Source organism: Colletotrichum abscissum, assembly GCF_030869225.1.
Source record: "Colletotrichum abscissum strain IMI 504890 chromosome Unknown Scaffold_1.1, whole genome shotgun sequence".
NCBI classification, from domain to species: Eukaryota; Fungi; Ascomycota; class Sordariomycetes; order Glomerellales; family Glomerellaceae; genus Colletotrichum; species Colletotrichum abscissum.
This window is the reverse complement of record NW_026849987.1, coordinates 1,296,129-1,308,818: the sequence shown is the minus strand read 5'-3', so window position 1 is coordinate 1,308,818 and position 12,690 is coordinate 1,296,129. Positions and strand designations below refer to the sequence as shown.

Genomic DNA, 12,690 nt, shown 5'->3' with positions numbered 1-12,690 from the left:
TATCGACGACATCCTCAAGCGTGGAAGAAAACCCCGGAAAGGACTGCAAACTTGGGCTACCCTAGTTATGGTACCTCGCCCCTGATCGCCCTAGCGGTTCAAACGGATTGTCATGGTGCCGGCTCATGTACTGTTTTGCTTGTCGCGCTCTCTCTTCGTACGTTTCCTCGTCTCGAAACAAGGCGTCTCTTTCTAGAGAAGACCGACGGAACCGAGTTTCCAGTCGTCGCCTCCGTGTGTCGGCAGCCAGCTCCTCCTCGCCCACACGTCGATCTTCAAATCTCACTTCATCACGGATCGTCATTTTCCTCACATTATCCAAATCATCTTCGTGTCTTGCACGAACAACCTCTTCCGAATCAACAATGCGGAAGCTGGGTCGCCTGTGGATGACACGGGGCGGGAGCACAACTGTTCGACGGCGGCCGAGTCTGTTCAATAGCTCAATGTCTTCCAGGTCGTTGTTATAGGCCGTATCTGCTAGCCGCCGGGGCCGAAATGCTTCATGCTCGAAGCGGTCGACTCCGCCAGGCATTATCAGTGGTGGGGGTGGAGGTGAACTAGGCATACGACCGCGAGGAACATCGTAATCAAAGAGGCGATAGTCCTGTTTCGTATGGTATCGACGGTGGCTACGGCTACGGCTACGGCTTCGACTGCGACCGCGACTTGGATGACGGCCACGGCGGTGATTATGCCTGCCGGAATCGGAGGACCCAGTGACGGATGTACTCGGCGTCCGGTCCGACTCGCTCCAACTATCGTCTGAACGCGAGCTTCTAGAGCTTCCTGAGCTTCTAGAAGGGATGTCATAGACCTTGGTTTTGCCCTTCTCTGTCTTGATGACTTTGACGTCGGCTTTCTCTTTGCCAGGCTTCGTCAGCGGGAACGGAGGGCGAGGCGGTACAACCACTGGTTGCGGGTGAAGTCGCTGAAATTCTTCATGTTGCTGTCGCATCGCCAACTCGTGGCCTTGCTGCCGTGCCAATAACTGATGATCAAGATGGTACTGCCGCTGTTGGTCACGCAGGCGTTGTTGATATTCAATCTCCCGTTCTCTCTCCTTGAGAATGGCCTTTGCATCCTCGCCGAAGCGCGGCTCTCGTTTGAAATACACCGTCATCGAGATCGTCTCCAGGAGGTTCTTCTTCGACTTCCTTTCTTTAACCTTGGTTACCACGACCTTCTTAGCCTCTTTCCCAGCCATGTACTGGCGGTACTCGATAGAGTCCTTGCTAAGCTTCCTGATCTTGGTGCTGATCTGCTGCAGAGTGTAATAGAACCGTCTGTCAAGGTTATGTGTGTCGAGATTGTTTTGCGCCTTTTCGATCTGACGCTGCTGCGTCCCTGTGAGGTCGAGCTTCTTCTGCATTGCTGTCTTGCCCTCGGCATCAAGTTGACGGATGGTTCGAGTTATGGCCGGCTTGGGGAGGTCCTGGACCTCTGTGCGGATGACATTCTCCCAGGTCGATTTGACGGGGTTTCCTTCGTCGTCAATCTCGTTCGGGTCATGAACCTTTTCGAACCGGTATACGACATACTCGGACAAGGCTTCGCGTGCATCGGCATCGGTCATGCGTTCGTTGCGAAGATCTGATCGCTCAACAAGACGCTTGCGCCGTAGCTCAGGTGGAATCACATCGTTGGGAGGCTGAACCGGCATGGGCCGAGGCATCATCATTGGGGCTACCATCGGGGCTGCTGGACGTTGAACGACATGATGAGCCGGCGGTCCGTGGACGGGAGGCTTGGGGACCGGTGGTGGAGGCGGTGGATGCGGTCCGCCTTTCGCCCCTTGAGGGTGTTTCGGCGGGCCGGGAGTGAGATTGATAACACCAGATGGAAGGGGAGCCATGATGGTGACGAGAATTGTAAGGATGCTAGGACTCGGAGGCTATCCTCGAGGGGGGTTGAAAACAGGTAAGGCACGTCTTATATGATGAATCCGTAACCGACGTCTCATGAAACTAACATTCAATGAAGTAGGAGGGAGATACTTATGCAGAGTGGAATGTCGTACCAGAAGAAGTCGAGAGGGTTGTGGCTGTCTCGACTCGGAGACTGTGCTAGACAAAGTGAGGCGAGCGCAGTCCTTTGTGGAAGGGTGTATGAGACCAAATGAGCGACGGGAGGGTGTGTTGGTACTTATGCTGTTGGTCTGTCTTGATCTGTGTTCCTGACTGTAGGATGCAGGTCTGGGCTCGGCGACAAGAACGGAATGGCCACCATCAACAACTTTGGCCGCAGCAGCACGTATCTCAACTGCTTTCTTTCCGATGATACGAGCCTTGTCCTTGGAGTGTCCAGTTCAGCTATCCGGCCTCTTTCGTCTGTTGAGGGGAAGAGAGAAGATGGAAGAGAAGGGTGGGAAATAGTGGCCTTGAGAAGAGGGGGCGGGCGTTGCGAGCTTTCAGGAAGCCAGGAAGCTGACTTTCACCGCCAGGAATATGCAACTGTCTACCATACGCGCAACCTATCACTCAACCCAGCAAGCCACCTACTCATAAAATACTTCGTCGCTCTCGAGGCATCCATTTGCACCATCCCTGTCGCTTCGGTGAAGTGGTGGGCACCGCCCAGTCGAGCGCCACGTTCCTCGCCTTTGGATTGGCAGCCTGGTCATCAAACGGCAATTACTTCAACTGCGATACTTGAGACGCCTGTCTCCCTCGCCTGAGCCAGAGAGTTTGACCTGGTCGATGGATGAACTCGACAAAACGAAATAAAGTCTGAAATGCTACTCGGAGTCCAACGGGCCTCGGCGACTGTGCATTATACGTACCGAATATGCCTGAGTCGTCTGTATTAGAACTGCGCTTGGAATCAGAAGCTGTCACCATGTCTTGGCAAACACGGGCCTCTACACTACACACCGAGAGCTGCTCGTTTATCGTCTCTGCCGGTGCTCATTACCCCGCAAGAGACTGACTTTGTCTTGCACGGGCACGGGCGGATTTGACGGGCGGGAGGGAGGGTCGACCCGGAAGGCGAATTTTGCGGACAGTGGAAATGGTCCGCGCCGCACGAAACAAGGCAACCATCCGGCTGAATATCTGTCAACCTCGATTCCTTCACCGAAGACGTGCCGCTTTTTCTCGAGGTGTGTGGAGGACGCGCATTAAAGAGTGTGTCCAGCTGTATGGCTTGATCGGCAAATCCACGCAGGCTCGCGGTCAACACTGTCCAGGGCCGGCTCAATCGGATATAGGATTCTTACACTTCTGGGTGCCATCATCGACCCCAATCAACGACCACGACTCCCCCTCAAAGACGACTCCAATTGGTGAGGGGTGCATCAAATGACTCCGATAAGGAACATCCAGCAACGACCTGCAGAAATAATGTTACACGGCAGAAGCCCTAGGTGCTTGGCCAATCAAGCTGACATGACACGAAGGAATGGGCAAGAATACAAGATTCTTGTCGGTCATAGGATGCGAATTCGAGATGCCAGCGATCGAGACATGCGTACGTCTTTATGCAGGACGTGAGAGAGACTATTCTGAGTCCGTAACAACCGAGACATTAAGGCTGTTCGTCGACGAGGGTGGTGCAGTCGGTACCGCCCTCGGCTTCGTATCAAAGATAGGATTCGAAGTGCGCCTCTCATCCAGGTTGTGGTCTGGACCGTGCGAATTCTACCTCGATCTTTGGAGCTGGCCTGGTCGGTGGTCCATCTGACACTTCGACAAGACCATTCTGAATGGAGCATCTTACGTGGCTGGTCTTCTGATACGAGTCCAATCCAAACGCCAATTTTTTCGCAGGCGCCTATTTCCTCCCATGTCCACGTCGTTCTCATGGCCTCACAACATTTTAGAGTGCTCGAATGATGTGTAGTGGCGGAGAAGAATGAGACAATAATGCCAACTGGTCTCAGTTGCCATTGCAGAGCCGCACCTTAACTGACGTGACTGACAACTGCTCTGATCGGTTTCCTGCTTCCTTTACAAGCACCATCCATGCAATAATGAAGGATCTTTACTACCTCGCGAAGCCTCTTCAACTCCTTCGATCTTCAAGAGACAAGGGAGGCCTGTCCACACCGTCTGCCAGTTAAGCTTGATGATATTCAGACGCCGCGGCTGATCAGCAGAAGCCTAGACCAAGGCTGTCTGCTGTGTCGGTACACAACATCCACGGAGCTGGCACGAACTCGCATTTCCTGACGACACAGAATTCTACCACCTCGGCGACTTCGATGCGTGTAGTCCCAACGTTGTACTCATCGGCACTGCACGTCGAGAAGCCCGGGTCCCACAGCAACTGAAATCGTCTTTGTGCAGGGCCTTTGCGCGACGTTGGACACGCATATTCTCACATCAGAGGTGATACAAGAAAAATCTCCTCACGTACCCTGGGATCTGTCTTCGTCGTAGCCATTGCAGAGATGCCTAATGCCACAGGGACTTCCCTGCTCACCTCATGTACAACGCGTACAATCGAGCGATCTGGCGGCTTTCCGTCAAACTGCGGGTCTTTTCTTTGTCCTTCAGAAGCCGAAAAGCTGTACTCCATGTCACAAACGAGAGGCCTGGCTCCTGGGTCTCACCGTCTACAAGGCCGCCGCCATCTGTATATATGCCCAACGGTCGAGGGAGGACAAGAGCTGTCATTCTCGCCGTCTCCATTGAATTCTCAACTGATCGTCATGTCAGTACATTCAAGAAGTTTCGGCAAAGTGGCACTATCCTCGAACGTTGAGTGTTTGGTGTAACATCTACAAAGCACCTGGCTTGAAGAGGAATCAGTCAGTATGCTGATAATCCCTGCAAGCAGAAGAGCCCTTGGCTTCTACACAACAAGACACCACCCCTCATTCACATGTACCAGCCTGCGCCCGGTTGCAACACCAAGGGTGTAGATGGGTGCAGAATTCCCAGCTTCTCTCAAAAAAAGTTTTGCCCATTCTCAACGAGGCTAGCGAAAGTGCGGTTGCCTCGTCTCTTTTGGCTGACGCGACTGACTTGTTTTCTGCACATTGTAGAGCCCTTTGGCTGGTCATCTACGGCGTTCGGCCTTCCTTTTCCGACTCCCTCGCAATCCATCTCTTGCTCACTAAGTGTAGTCGGAGATGGTTGGCTCATCTGTAACACGGCGTCAAGTCGATGCCTCTTTAGAGAATTAATCAGCAAGGCAGCAGTAAGGTGACGATGTGCCCAGATACATGCTCGGTATGACGCCAGACGTTGAACACGCAAAAGGCGTTGCCTCGGCGGATAGAGCCTTTTGAGACAGCGGCTCGACCCGAGGACACCATCACACATGTCTCAACTCGCGCCACTTATCCGACCGGATAAGTCCGAGGTCAAGAGATCAGTGCCTTTCCGAGAGAGTGTGTGCTTACGGCTTGGATGCCTGGCTCAGCCTGCGGTGCGAGATGCTGGCCCCTTTTCGTCCTCTGCGGGGGAACACACAGGTTGTGCCACTACTCAGCTGGCACTTTTCCAGATTCGAGATAAGGACAGCGCTTGCAGAGACAATACTAGTATACCTGAAAGGGGTGGTATTCTTCGTCTTGAATCGGTGGACAGCTTGGGGACCTCACGATTGCAAGATGATTCTGTTGCCCAGTCGCATCGATGTTCTAAGGAAGAGAACTTCGTCAACATGATGAATTCCAGTCACGGTATGTCTGAAAAGAGGAATCGACCAACGAGATTCAAGCCACAAACATGAGGTAGATGATTTAGAATAGTATGTAGCGTAGTCGTATCTCGTACACATCGCCCCAAGTTGTCAGAGGTAAGCAAATCAGGTAGGAAGATCTCCCATGCGTAACCACAACTAAGTATACAGGAATAGGATTGGGAATTTTTGACCAAAGTCTAAGAGGGCTTGTTTCAAACAGCCCGGTTATGAAGGTTTTGATGAAGGGAATCAACCTAGGTAGGTCGTTGCATTGATCGTATCTCACCCCTTATTGAAGTTATCTCACTTACCAGCTATGTTGAGACACATTTCCTCGTCGTGAATATCTCAGTAACATACTCAATTGTCCATGGTGCAACAATAGAAGCCATTTGCAAACAAACTTTCCACGGCTTGTTTTTGTTTGCTTCTGCTCAATGGGCTGGAGGCACCTTCCCCCCAAATCCACTACTGCCCCCTTTTCATTTAAGACCGTGATGGTATTCACCATCAAAAATCGCACACCGCCCTTGCCTGAGTGAGTATTCAATGAGAGCTTCACATCAAAAGGACGAAAAAGTCTCTTGCCCCTTCCTCTCTTGGAAAAAATTCCTCCCACAAACAATTCAACCCCACGAAAGTCTCATCGACAATCAACAACAGACAATCTCAAACACCCTCTACACCTCACATCACAATATCCCATCCTGAATTCAATCCTTCACTCACAATCACCGCCAAAATGAAGAGCATCACCATCATCGCCTCCTTCTCGGCCATCTTGGGCGCAATCGTCACCTCTGCTGCTCCTGCTGAGCAGCCGGTCAAGGCCGACATGGCCACCATCTGTGAGGCCACTGAGGCTCCCTTTGCCAACGCTGTCTGCCACCCCTTCACAGCCTCCGATGGCAGCGTTTTCGCCGTCTTCACACTCAATCCTGCCAAGTCCAATGAGGGTAACTTCGACAGCGTGAAGAATGCTATCAACTCTGGAGCCACCACCTGGATTCCCAACAAGAAGACTGGCAACGAGGACTTCTGCGACAACGTCAATGGCCTTCACTCTGGCCACATCAACCCCTACATGCCCCTCGTCTCCGACTGCCTCGCCATCAAAGACTGGGCCGCCTCTAACGCTGGCCACTGGGCCGTCTCCAAGGCCGACTTGGACAAGCACCGCTGGGTCGCTCTCTCTGTTGTTGGCACCTGCGCCTTTGTCGTCGGCGCCACCAAGGAGAACCGCCCCGAGGCTGCCATCAACATTGGCAACCAGGATGTCACCGAGATCATCCAGCAGGCCATTGAGAAGCACAGAATGATGGACCAGGTCGAGGTTGCTGGTCGCTCTTCTTGCATCGCCTCGGGTGGCAAGGTCGCTGCCGACTGGTACATCGCCAACCCCGACATGATCAAGTGGGACAACTGAGGAGTGAGCATGCCTTGTGAGATTTGGCTCCTGAGAATAAACATCATTACAGGGTCGATATGGATTCACAAGAAACGGGTTGCAGGAGCGGGTAGTTCGTGGCCGCATCTTGGAATTCTTTGAGGCCACATTGGAAGGAGGATACTTTTAGTCCCAATACACAGGCTTCATTACGAACACTATGACTGGACCCATGTGAATGGAATACTCACTACAATAGTCAAGTCTAGTGCCTTGAACTACAGAAGGTTGACTTAGCCTCAGGTGGACAAGATATCTCACCTTGACCCGGCTATTGTGTTACACAGCGCACAGAGAGTGAAATACTTCACATCTGGGCCTTGTATGTGAATATTGTGTTTTCAGGTTCCCTCATTCAATGATTGTCATACCTAAGGTATCATGTTTTTCTTTCCCTCTTCACCTCACGCTGCTCCTCCGTGCATTCCCCTTCACAACTGGCGTTTCTATACACCCACAATCGCACCTTCTCCCTTTGTTTTCCCTCCTTCCTCTACTATCAAGCGAGAAAATACAAAGATTTCAAAGCACCCTGTTCACTGCCTCGAGCTTCCAGTAAAGCAATTACCATCCGAGACTACTTGCTTTTGGTCTTCTTCACCTCTACCTACCCGCCCACCCCTCGACTGCCAAATACGACGGATACCACAGCCAGAAGCAGACAAAGTTCTACCTTTTTTTTACTCCAAGAGACAGCTTCCATCTGTATCACCAATCGAGTCTCCCACATAACAACCCTCAAGATGGTTGTCATAGTTCGTCTTCTCGCTACCGCTACCGCTGTGATGGCGCTTGCCGTCGCCGCCACCCCGGTTGCCCAGGGTCCTGGAATCATCCGCGATCCTGCCTGTGGCTCTCTCTGCGCCTTTACTGAGCCGCCTTGTCCCAAGGCTGTCTGTCACGAGGTCTTTCTCGGCAACGGCAAGTGCAAGGCCATCTTCACCGTTCCGAAGGTCGATAAAGCCGACTCCATCGATGCCGAGGGCGCGGTCTCCTCGGTTGTAGAAGTCAAGCAAACCAAGAAGAGTGTCGACAACATCGCCAAGGATGACATCAACACCGACGATACTCTCCTTGCCAGAGAGACCCTCATTCCCGTTCCCATCATCAATCACTTCAGCACCTCTTCCTTCTCCAAACGTCACATTTTTCAGAAAAGCGAGAAGTCCGAGAAGGTCTGTCAGGGACAAGGCGTTACCTGCTACAACCGCGACCAGAAGGCCTTGGCTAAGGACTGCATGGAGATATACAAGCATATGGCCAAGACATCCGGTACCTGGACCTTCTCTGACCTTGATCTCCGTGGCACCAAGTGGGTTGAGTTCATGCGAATCGGCACTTGTCTCATCGCCGTCGGTTCTGAATTCGCCAATGTTCAAGGTTCCCCGATCAATGGCAAGAGTTCCAAGATCGGCAACCTCGACATGTATGGCATCTTCGCTCAGAGCTTCCATCACTGCGGCAAGGACGATAGCATGGAAGTCAGAGGCAGTATCGGCTGCAAGGAGTTCCCACTCAGTTTCTGGATCGTCGCAACGGACAAGTACGACTGTTGCAAGTCCGACCCGCCTCTGAAGCACGATTAGACGTTTGGAATCACCAGCAATATCTGAAAGGTTGGAGAAGGATACAAGGGAATACTCGGGAAACTTGGGTTAGCTTTGGTTCACAATCATCAACTTTGAGAACACCGCCAAGGAATTGTGCATTTGGTAGTTGCAGTCCACTGCGTAGCTATCAGTAGCCAGAGAAATACAAAATCGCGGTTCATCCGACACAACACTTGTCTGTCTCATTGTAACATGTGTTAGATGCCAGGAAGGGTTGACGTTGTTCCATGTTGAGCCTCATCCTCTCCATAAACCTTCGTGAGTCAGGCATTGTTTGACCTAGTCCTCTTATCTCGTCGGGACGGAATCCTCTTCAGAACATAGAGTTTAACTCACAAGGGACGACTCAGTAAATGTGCAAAGGGCACGCATCAGATGGCGAACATGACGGACGGTCTCCGTTGTTTCGCCGTCCTTCTTGGCGTCTTGCCACTACCGCAACAACAAAAGTGTAAAGAGAGACATGGAACGATAGAACAATCGAACGGGCTGCATGGAAGCAATAGAAGTCAGATTGATCCATGTCGTTTCCCGACGCCGTTGTCGTTCATCTCACAACGAGCTTTCTCATCTTGGCCAGACCTTCTCGTTTTCATGCCCTCGCTCTTGGATGTTGACATGGTGTTACATCAATCCACCCCGCACTGATCCGAGTTCGTAGATCATACTTGAGAATGCAACAGCAACGGCTCCGATTACGACGTTTTGCCAAAATTTCGGGTGTTCGGCAATCGAATAGCACCCCAAACTTATCCTACAAGCCCCAACGACACCCACACCATCAAGTTCTGGTGGAGTGAGGGTTGCAGTGTCAAACAAGAATCTACCGGCCCGTCGGAGTAATTAGAAATCGAAGTTGCGCCAAACGCGATACCTCCACGTCGTTTGTGTGTATGACTGTCGCGGGCCAGGCGAATGAGCACGGCGCGCGCGAGCGCGCGAGAGCCTTGAGTTTTGAAACCTGAGCAACCTTTCCGCCAGCCTGCTCCTGGCTCGGACCAGAAGCATCGGCCCCCGCGCGATCTCATGCGCCCAGCCTAAAACTCGTAGAATGCCCGCGTCCATCATGCTTCCCTGCTCGGGGTCTCTCTCGTCTGCCATTCCAGCCCTGCGGTCTTCCCGGTAGAGAAATCACTCTAACACGGATAGGCTGATCCCAAAGCTTCGATCGACTCTGGTGCCTGGGCTTTGTTCCCAGGGCCCCGCGGTGAGGACGGAGGAGGGCCAAGTGTGTCGTTCTGAGTTGCGAGGAAGAGCAAGACTTGGGCACCTAGTCGGACCGTGCCGACTCTTCCTTTCCCGCTCGCCTTGTTGCTTGGGAGATCCTTGGCCTGCTTCTGTCCTATTCACTCGGCGCAATGGACAGTCCGGTTGGGTTAAGTTGAGCGGATGTCCCTGGAACTCCTTTAATGTTGAAGTGACTGCCGCCACTTGTGTTGTATTTCCAGGTCAACGTTGCTCAGAAGGAAGAAGCAGACAGTTCTACAATCCATTCCTTTGGTTTTGGTTGTTGATTTTCTCCATGCTTGTATATATGGGTTCCGATATTCTTCTCGGCGAATTGTCATCTCGGTCTCGGTGTAAGACGTCATGCCTGCGGCAGCGCTCGCTCTGGTCGCCATACTAGCTGCAGCTGTTTCGTGCGTACCGTCGACCCAGGACCTCAGGACCGACATAACCATCATTCGAGACAATGACCTCCTGGGTGAGTCTCAACCAGTGTCACATATCCAGAAGCCTCTGACTGACGATGGCAACCTTCTAGACTCGAAAAGCCCAGCGGCCAATACAAGCGCTCTCTTCCTCAGGGCCCGGGTGCCTTTACGAGAGGCCAAGTCCATGTGCAAAGATCTAGGCGAACAGCTGTGGAAAGCAGATTCAAACTCCACGCAGAGGATATTAGACATTCTCGACTATCAAGAGCCCGATGTTGACTTGTCAGCAATCTGGATCATGCCCGAGAACGGCGATGATCCCCAAACGATCAACCTCAAAGGCGAGGTCTCCTCTGCCGGCACATCCGACACGAATACCGTTCTGTGCACGCAGACGGCGCCCTACTCCAACGGCATAGCCCAGGACAGCAGTCCGAGGTGGCAGACTGTGGTGTACTCCAACAGAGAAGCAGTACTTGGCTTTCGCGATAGGAATAGCTTTCGCTTTCATGGTATGCGTTACGCTACGAGGACGAAGCGGTTCGCATACCCTAAAATGTATCGAGGCTCTGGCGGTAATGCTACCGCACTCGAATTCGGATCCCCTTGCTATCAGGGGTTCGGCGGCACAGAAGACTGCCTGTACCTGAACGTTTACACGCCGTATCTTCCCCGTAACAGACGCATCGATAGCGGTCTCCGGCCGGTCATGTTTTGGATTCACGGTGGAGCTCTGACGAGTGGCTTTGGTAGTGATCCCCTGTTTGACGGGGGCAATCTGGCATCTCGTGGCGACGTAGTCGTCGTGACCATAAACTACCGGCTTGGGTCTCTGGGCTTTTTGGCCATTGACGATGGCGAGACAAATGGCAACTTTGGTCTCGCTGACCAGATTCTGGCGTTGGACTGGGTCCGACAACACATCCGAGACTTTGGCGGGGACCCAAGCAAGATCACCATATTTGGCCAATCCGCCGGAGCTGCCTCCGTCCGCGCGATGATGGCGTCTCCAAAGGCTGCCGGGAAGTTTGCGGGCGCGATCCCGCTCAGCAACCTTGGAGGCTTGGCGTACGGGACGTCATACTCCAAGTACTTCTCCATCGAGGAACAGCTAGACCTCGTGGGTAACGCCATCCTCGGCACCACGAACTGCACCAACGCAACGTCGCAGCTCGACTGTCTCAGAGACGCGCCGCTTGGAAGTCTCGGGCCAGGAGCGCGGTACCTCGTCAACGATGGTGTCTACCTGACGACAAATGAGTTGTCTCTTAGAGGCGACTCTCTCAATGTCAACGTCATGATGGGCATCACATCTGAGGACGGCTTGCCGTTTCTGATTCTCCCGCGGAATGGGACAGTCCTCAACGATACCCAGTGGCTCACATCTCAGGGCCTCCCAGCTCCGCCACAGCGTCTTTTCCCTCCGACAGATGTCAAGAACCAGACGCGGGCGGCGTTCGGGGTGGGTGCCAGGCTCGCCACCGACGCGATGTTCCGCTGCGTAGATCAAGCTACGGCGTACGCGGGCTTGGAGAACGGCGTCCTTGGGTCCAAGGTGTACTACTATGAGTTTGAGCGGACGTACCAGACGCCCGAATGGCCGCGACTCGACATCTGCGAGGCACCGAAGTCAAAGGCTCACCCCAATGGAAATCCTGAGTCGCCCATCAACAACCTACGATGCCACTCGGGCGAGTTACTTCCGCTGTTTGGCAATCTTGTGCGTCAGGGAAACCCGCTCCGAGACGAGAACGACTTGCCCTGGATGCAATATCTCGTCGACACATTCACCTCATTCGCAAGGACTTATGATCCTAATCCGGATAAGGCCTTCCTCAAGGCCAGAGGGTTCGACAGCACGTTGAGGGCATTGGAAAAGGCCGGGCCCTGGGAGCCATCTGTGAAAGGCGACATGAAGATGAGGGCCATCGATTGGCCCGTGAGAGACAACATGATGAGAGGATTCAAGGATGTCGAGCAGTGCGAGTGGCTCAAGTTGCCGCTTGACTTTTACGTTTGAGTAAATAACTTACAATGGACGAAGGGGAAAGATGCACATACCAGCATTCAGGACTTACATAATTAGATACTTAGTACATGGCACCGAGTAGAAGGGTTTTATACAACCCCTAATAGATGCATTCTTTGTTAAACATGAAATGGAAAAGATCACCTCACTTTCCAATACCCCCATTCGATAGCCAACATCTGGCGAGAAAGCAACTCACTACCATGGGTACTACGGTCGGAAATGGAACCAACTGCATGTGCAATCAAGATAGCTGTGGCGAAGCTATCTGCGGCAAGGTCTTATTGGGCCACGACTGTATGGTCGCATGTAGGGTCC

At 52.7% G+C, this 12,690-nt stretch overlaps 6 protein-coding genes across 6 annotated transcripts; 4 read left to right on the top strand and 2 right to left on the bottom strand.

Moving 5' to 3' along the window:
• Nucleotides 1-61: 61 nt before the first annotated feature.
• CABS01_00404 (uncharacterized protein) lies at nt 62-1,855 on the bottom strand (the record flags this gene model as incomplete). Its single annotated transcript, XM_060533785.1, has 1 exon — nt 62-1,855. The coding sequence occupies one exon, from the start codon at nt 1,853-1,855 to the stop codon at nt 62-64; it is 1,794 nt and encodes a 597-aa protein (XP_060406299.1).
• Nucleotides 1,856-2,218: 363 nt separating this feature from the next.
• CABS01_00403 (uncharacterized protein) lies at nt 2,219-2,677 on the top strand (the record flags this gene model as incomplete). The annotated part of the gene is made up of 1 exon (XM_060533784.1): nt 2,219-2,677. The coding sequence occupies one exon, from the start codon at nt 2,219-2,221 to the stop codon at nt 2,675-2,677; it is 459 nt and encodes a 152-aa protein (XP_060406298.1).
• A 2,139-nt stretch (nt 2,678-4,816) lies between these two features.
• On the bottom strand, nt 4,817-5,005 carry CABS01_00402 (uncharacterized protein; the record flags this gene model as incomplete). The annotated part of the gene is made up of 1 exon (XM_060533783.1): nt 4,817-5,005. One exon carries the CDS (start codon nt 5,003-5,005, stop codon nt 4,817-4,819), a length of 189 nt encoding a protein of 62 aa, XP_060406297.1.
• Nucleotides 5,006-6,373: 1,368 nt separating this feature from the next.
• Nucleotides 6,374-7,057, top strand: CABS01_00401 (uncharacterized protein; the record flags this gene model as incomplete). Its single annotated transcript, XM_060533782.1, has 1 exon — nt 6,374-7,057. One exon carries the CDS (start codon nt 6,374-6,376, stop codon nt 7,055-7,057), a length of 684 nt encoding a protein of 227 aa, XP_060406296.1.
• A 764-nt stretch (nt 7,058-7,821) lies between these two features.
• Nucleotides 7,822-8,664, top strand: CABS01_00400 (uncharacterized protein; the record flags this gene model as incomplete). The annotated part of the gene is made up of 1 exon (XM_060533781.1): nt 7,822-8,664. The coding sequence occupies one exon, from the start codon at nt 7,822-7,824 to the stop codon at nt 8,662-8,664; it is 843 nt and encodes a 280-aa protein (XP_060406295.1).
• A 1,614-nt stretch (nt 8,665-10,278) lies between these two features.
• CABS01_00399 (carboxylesterase) lies at nt 10,279-12,363 on the top strand (the record flags this gene model as incomplete). The annotated part of the gene is made up of 1 exon (XM_060533780.1): nt 10,279-12,363. One exon carries the CDS (start codon nt 10,279-10,281, stop codon nt 12,361-12,363), a length of 2,085 nt encoding a protein of 694 aa, XP_060406294.1.
• Nucleotides 12,364-12,690: the final 327 nt, after the last annotated feature.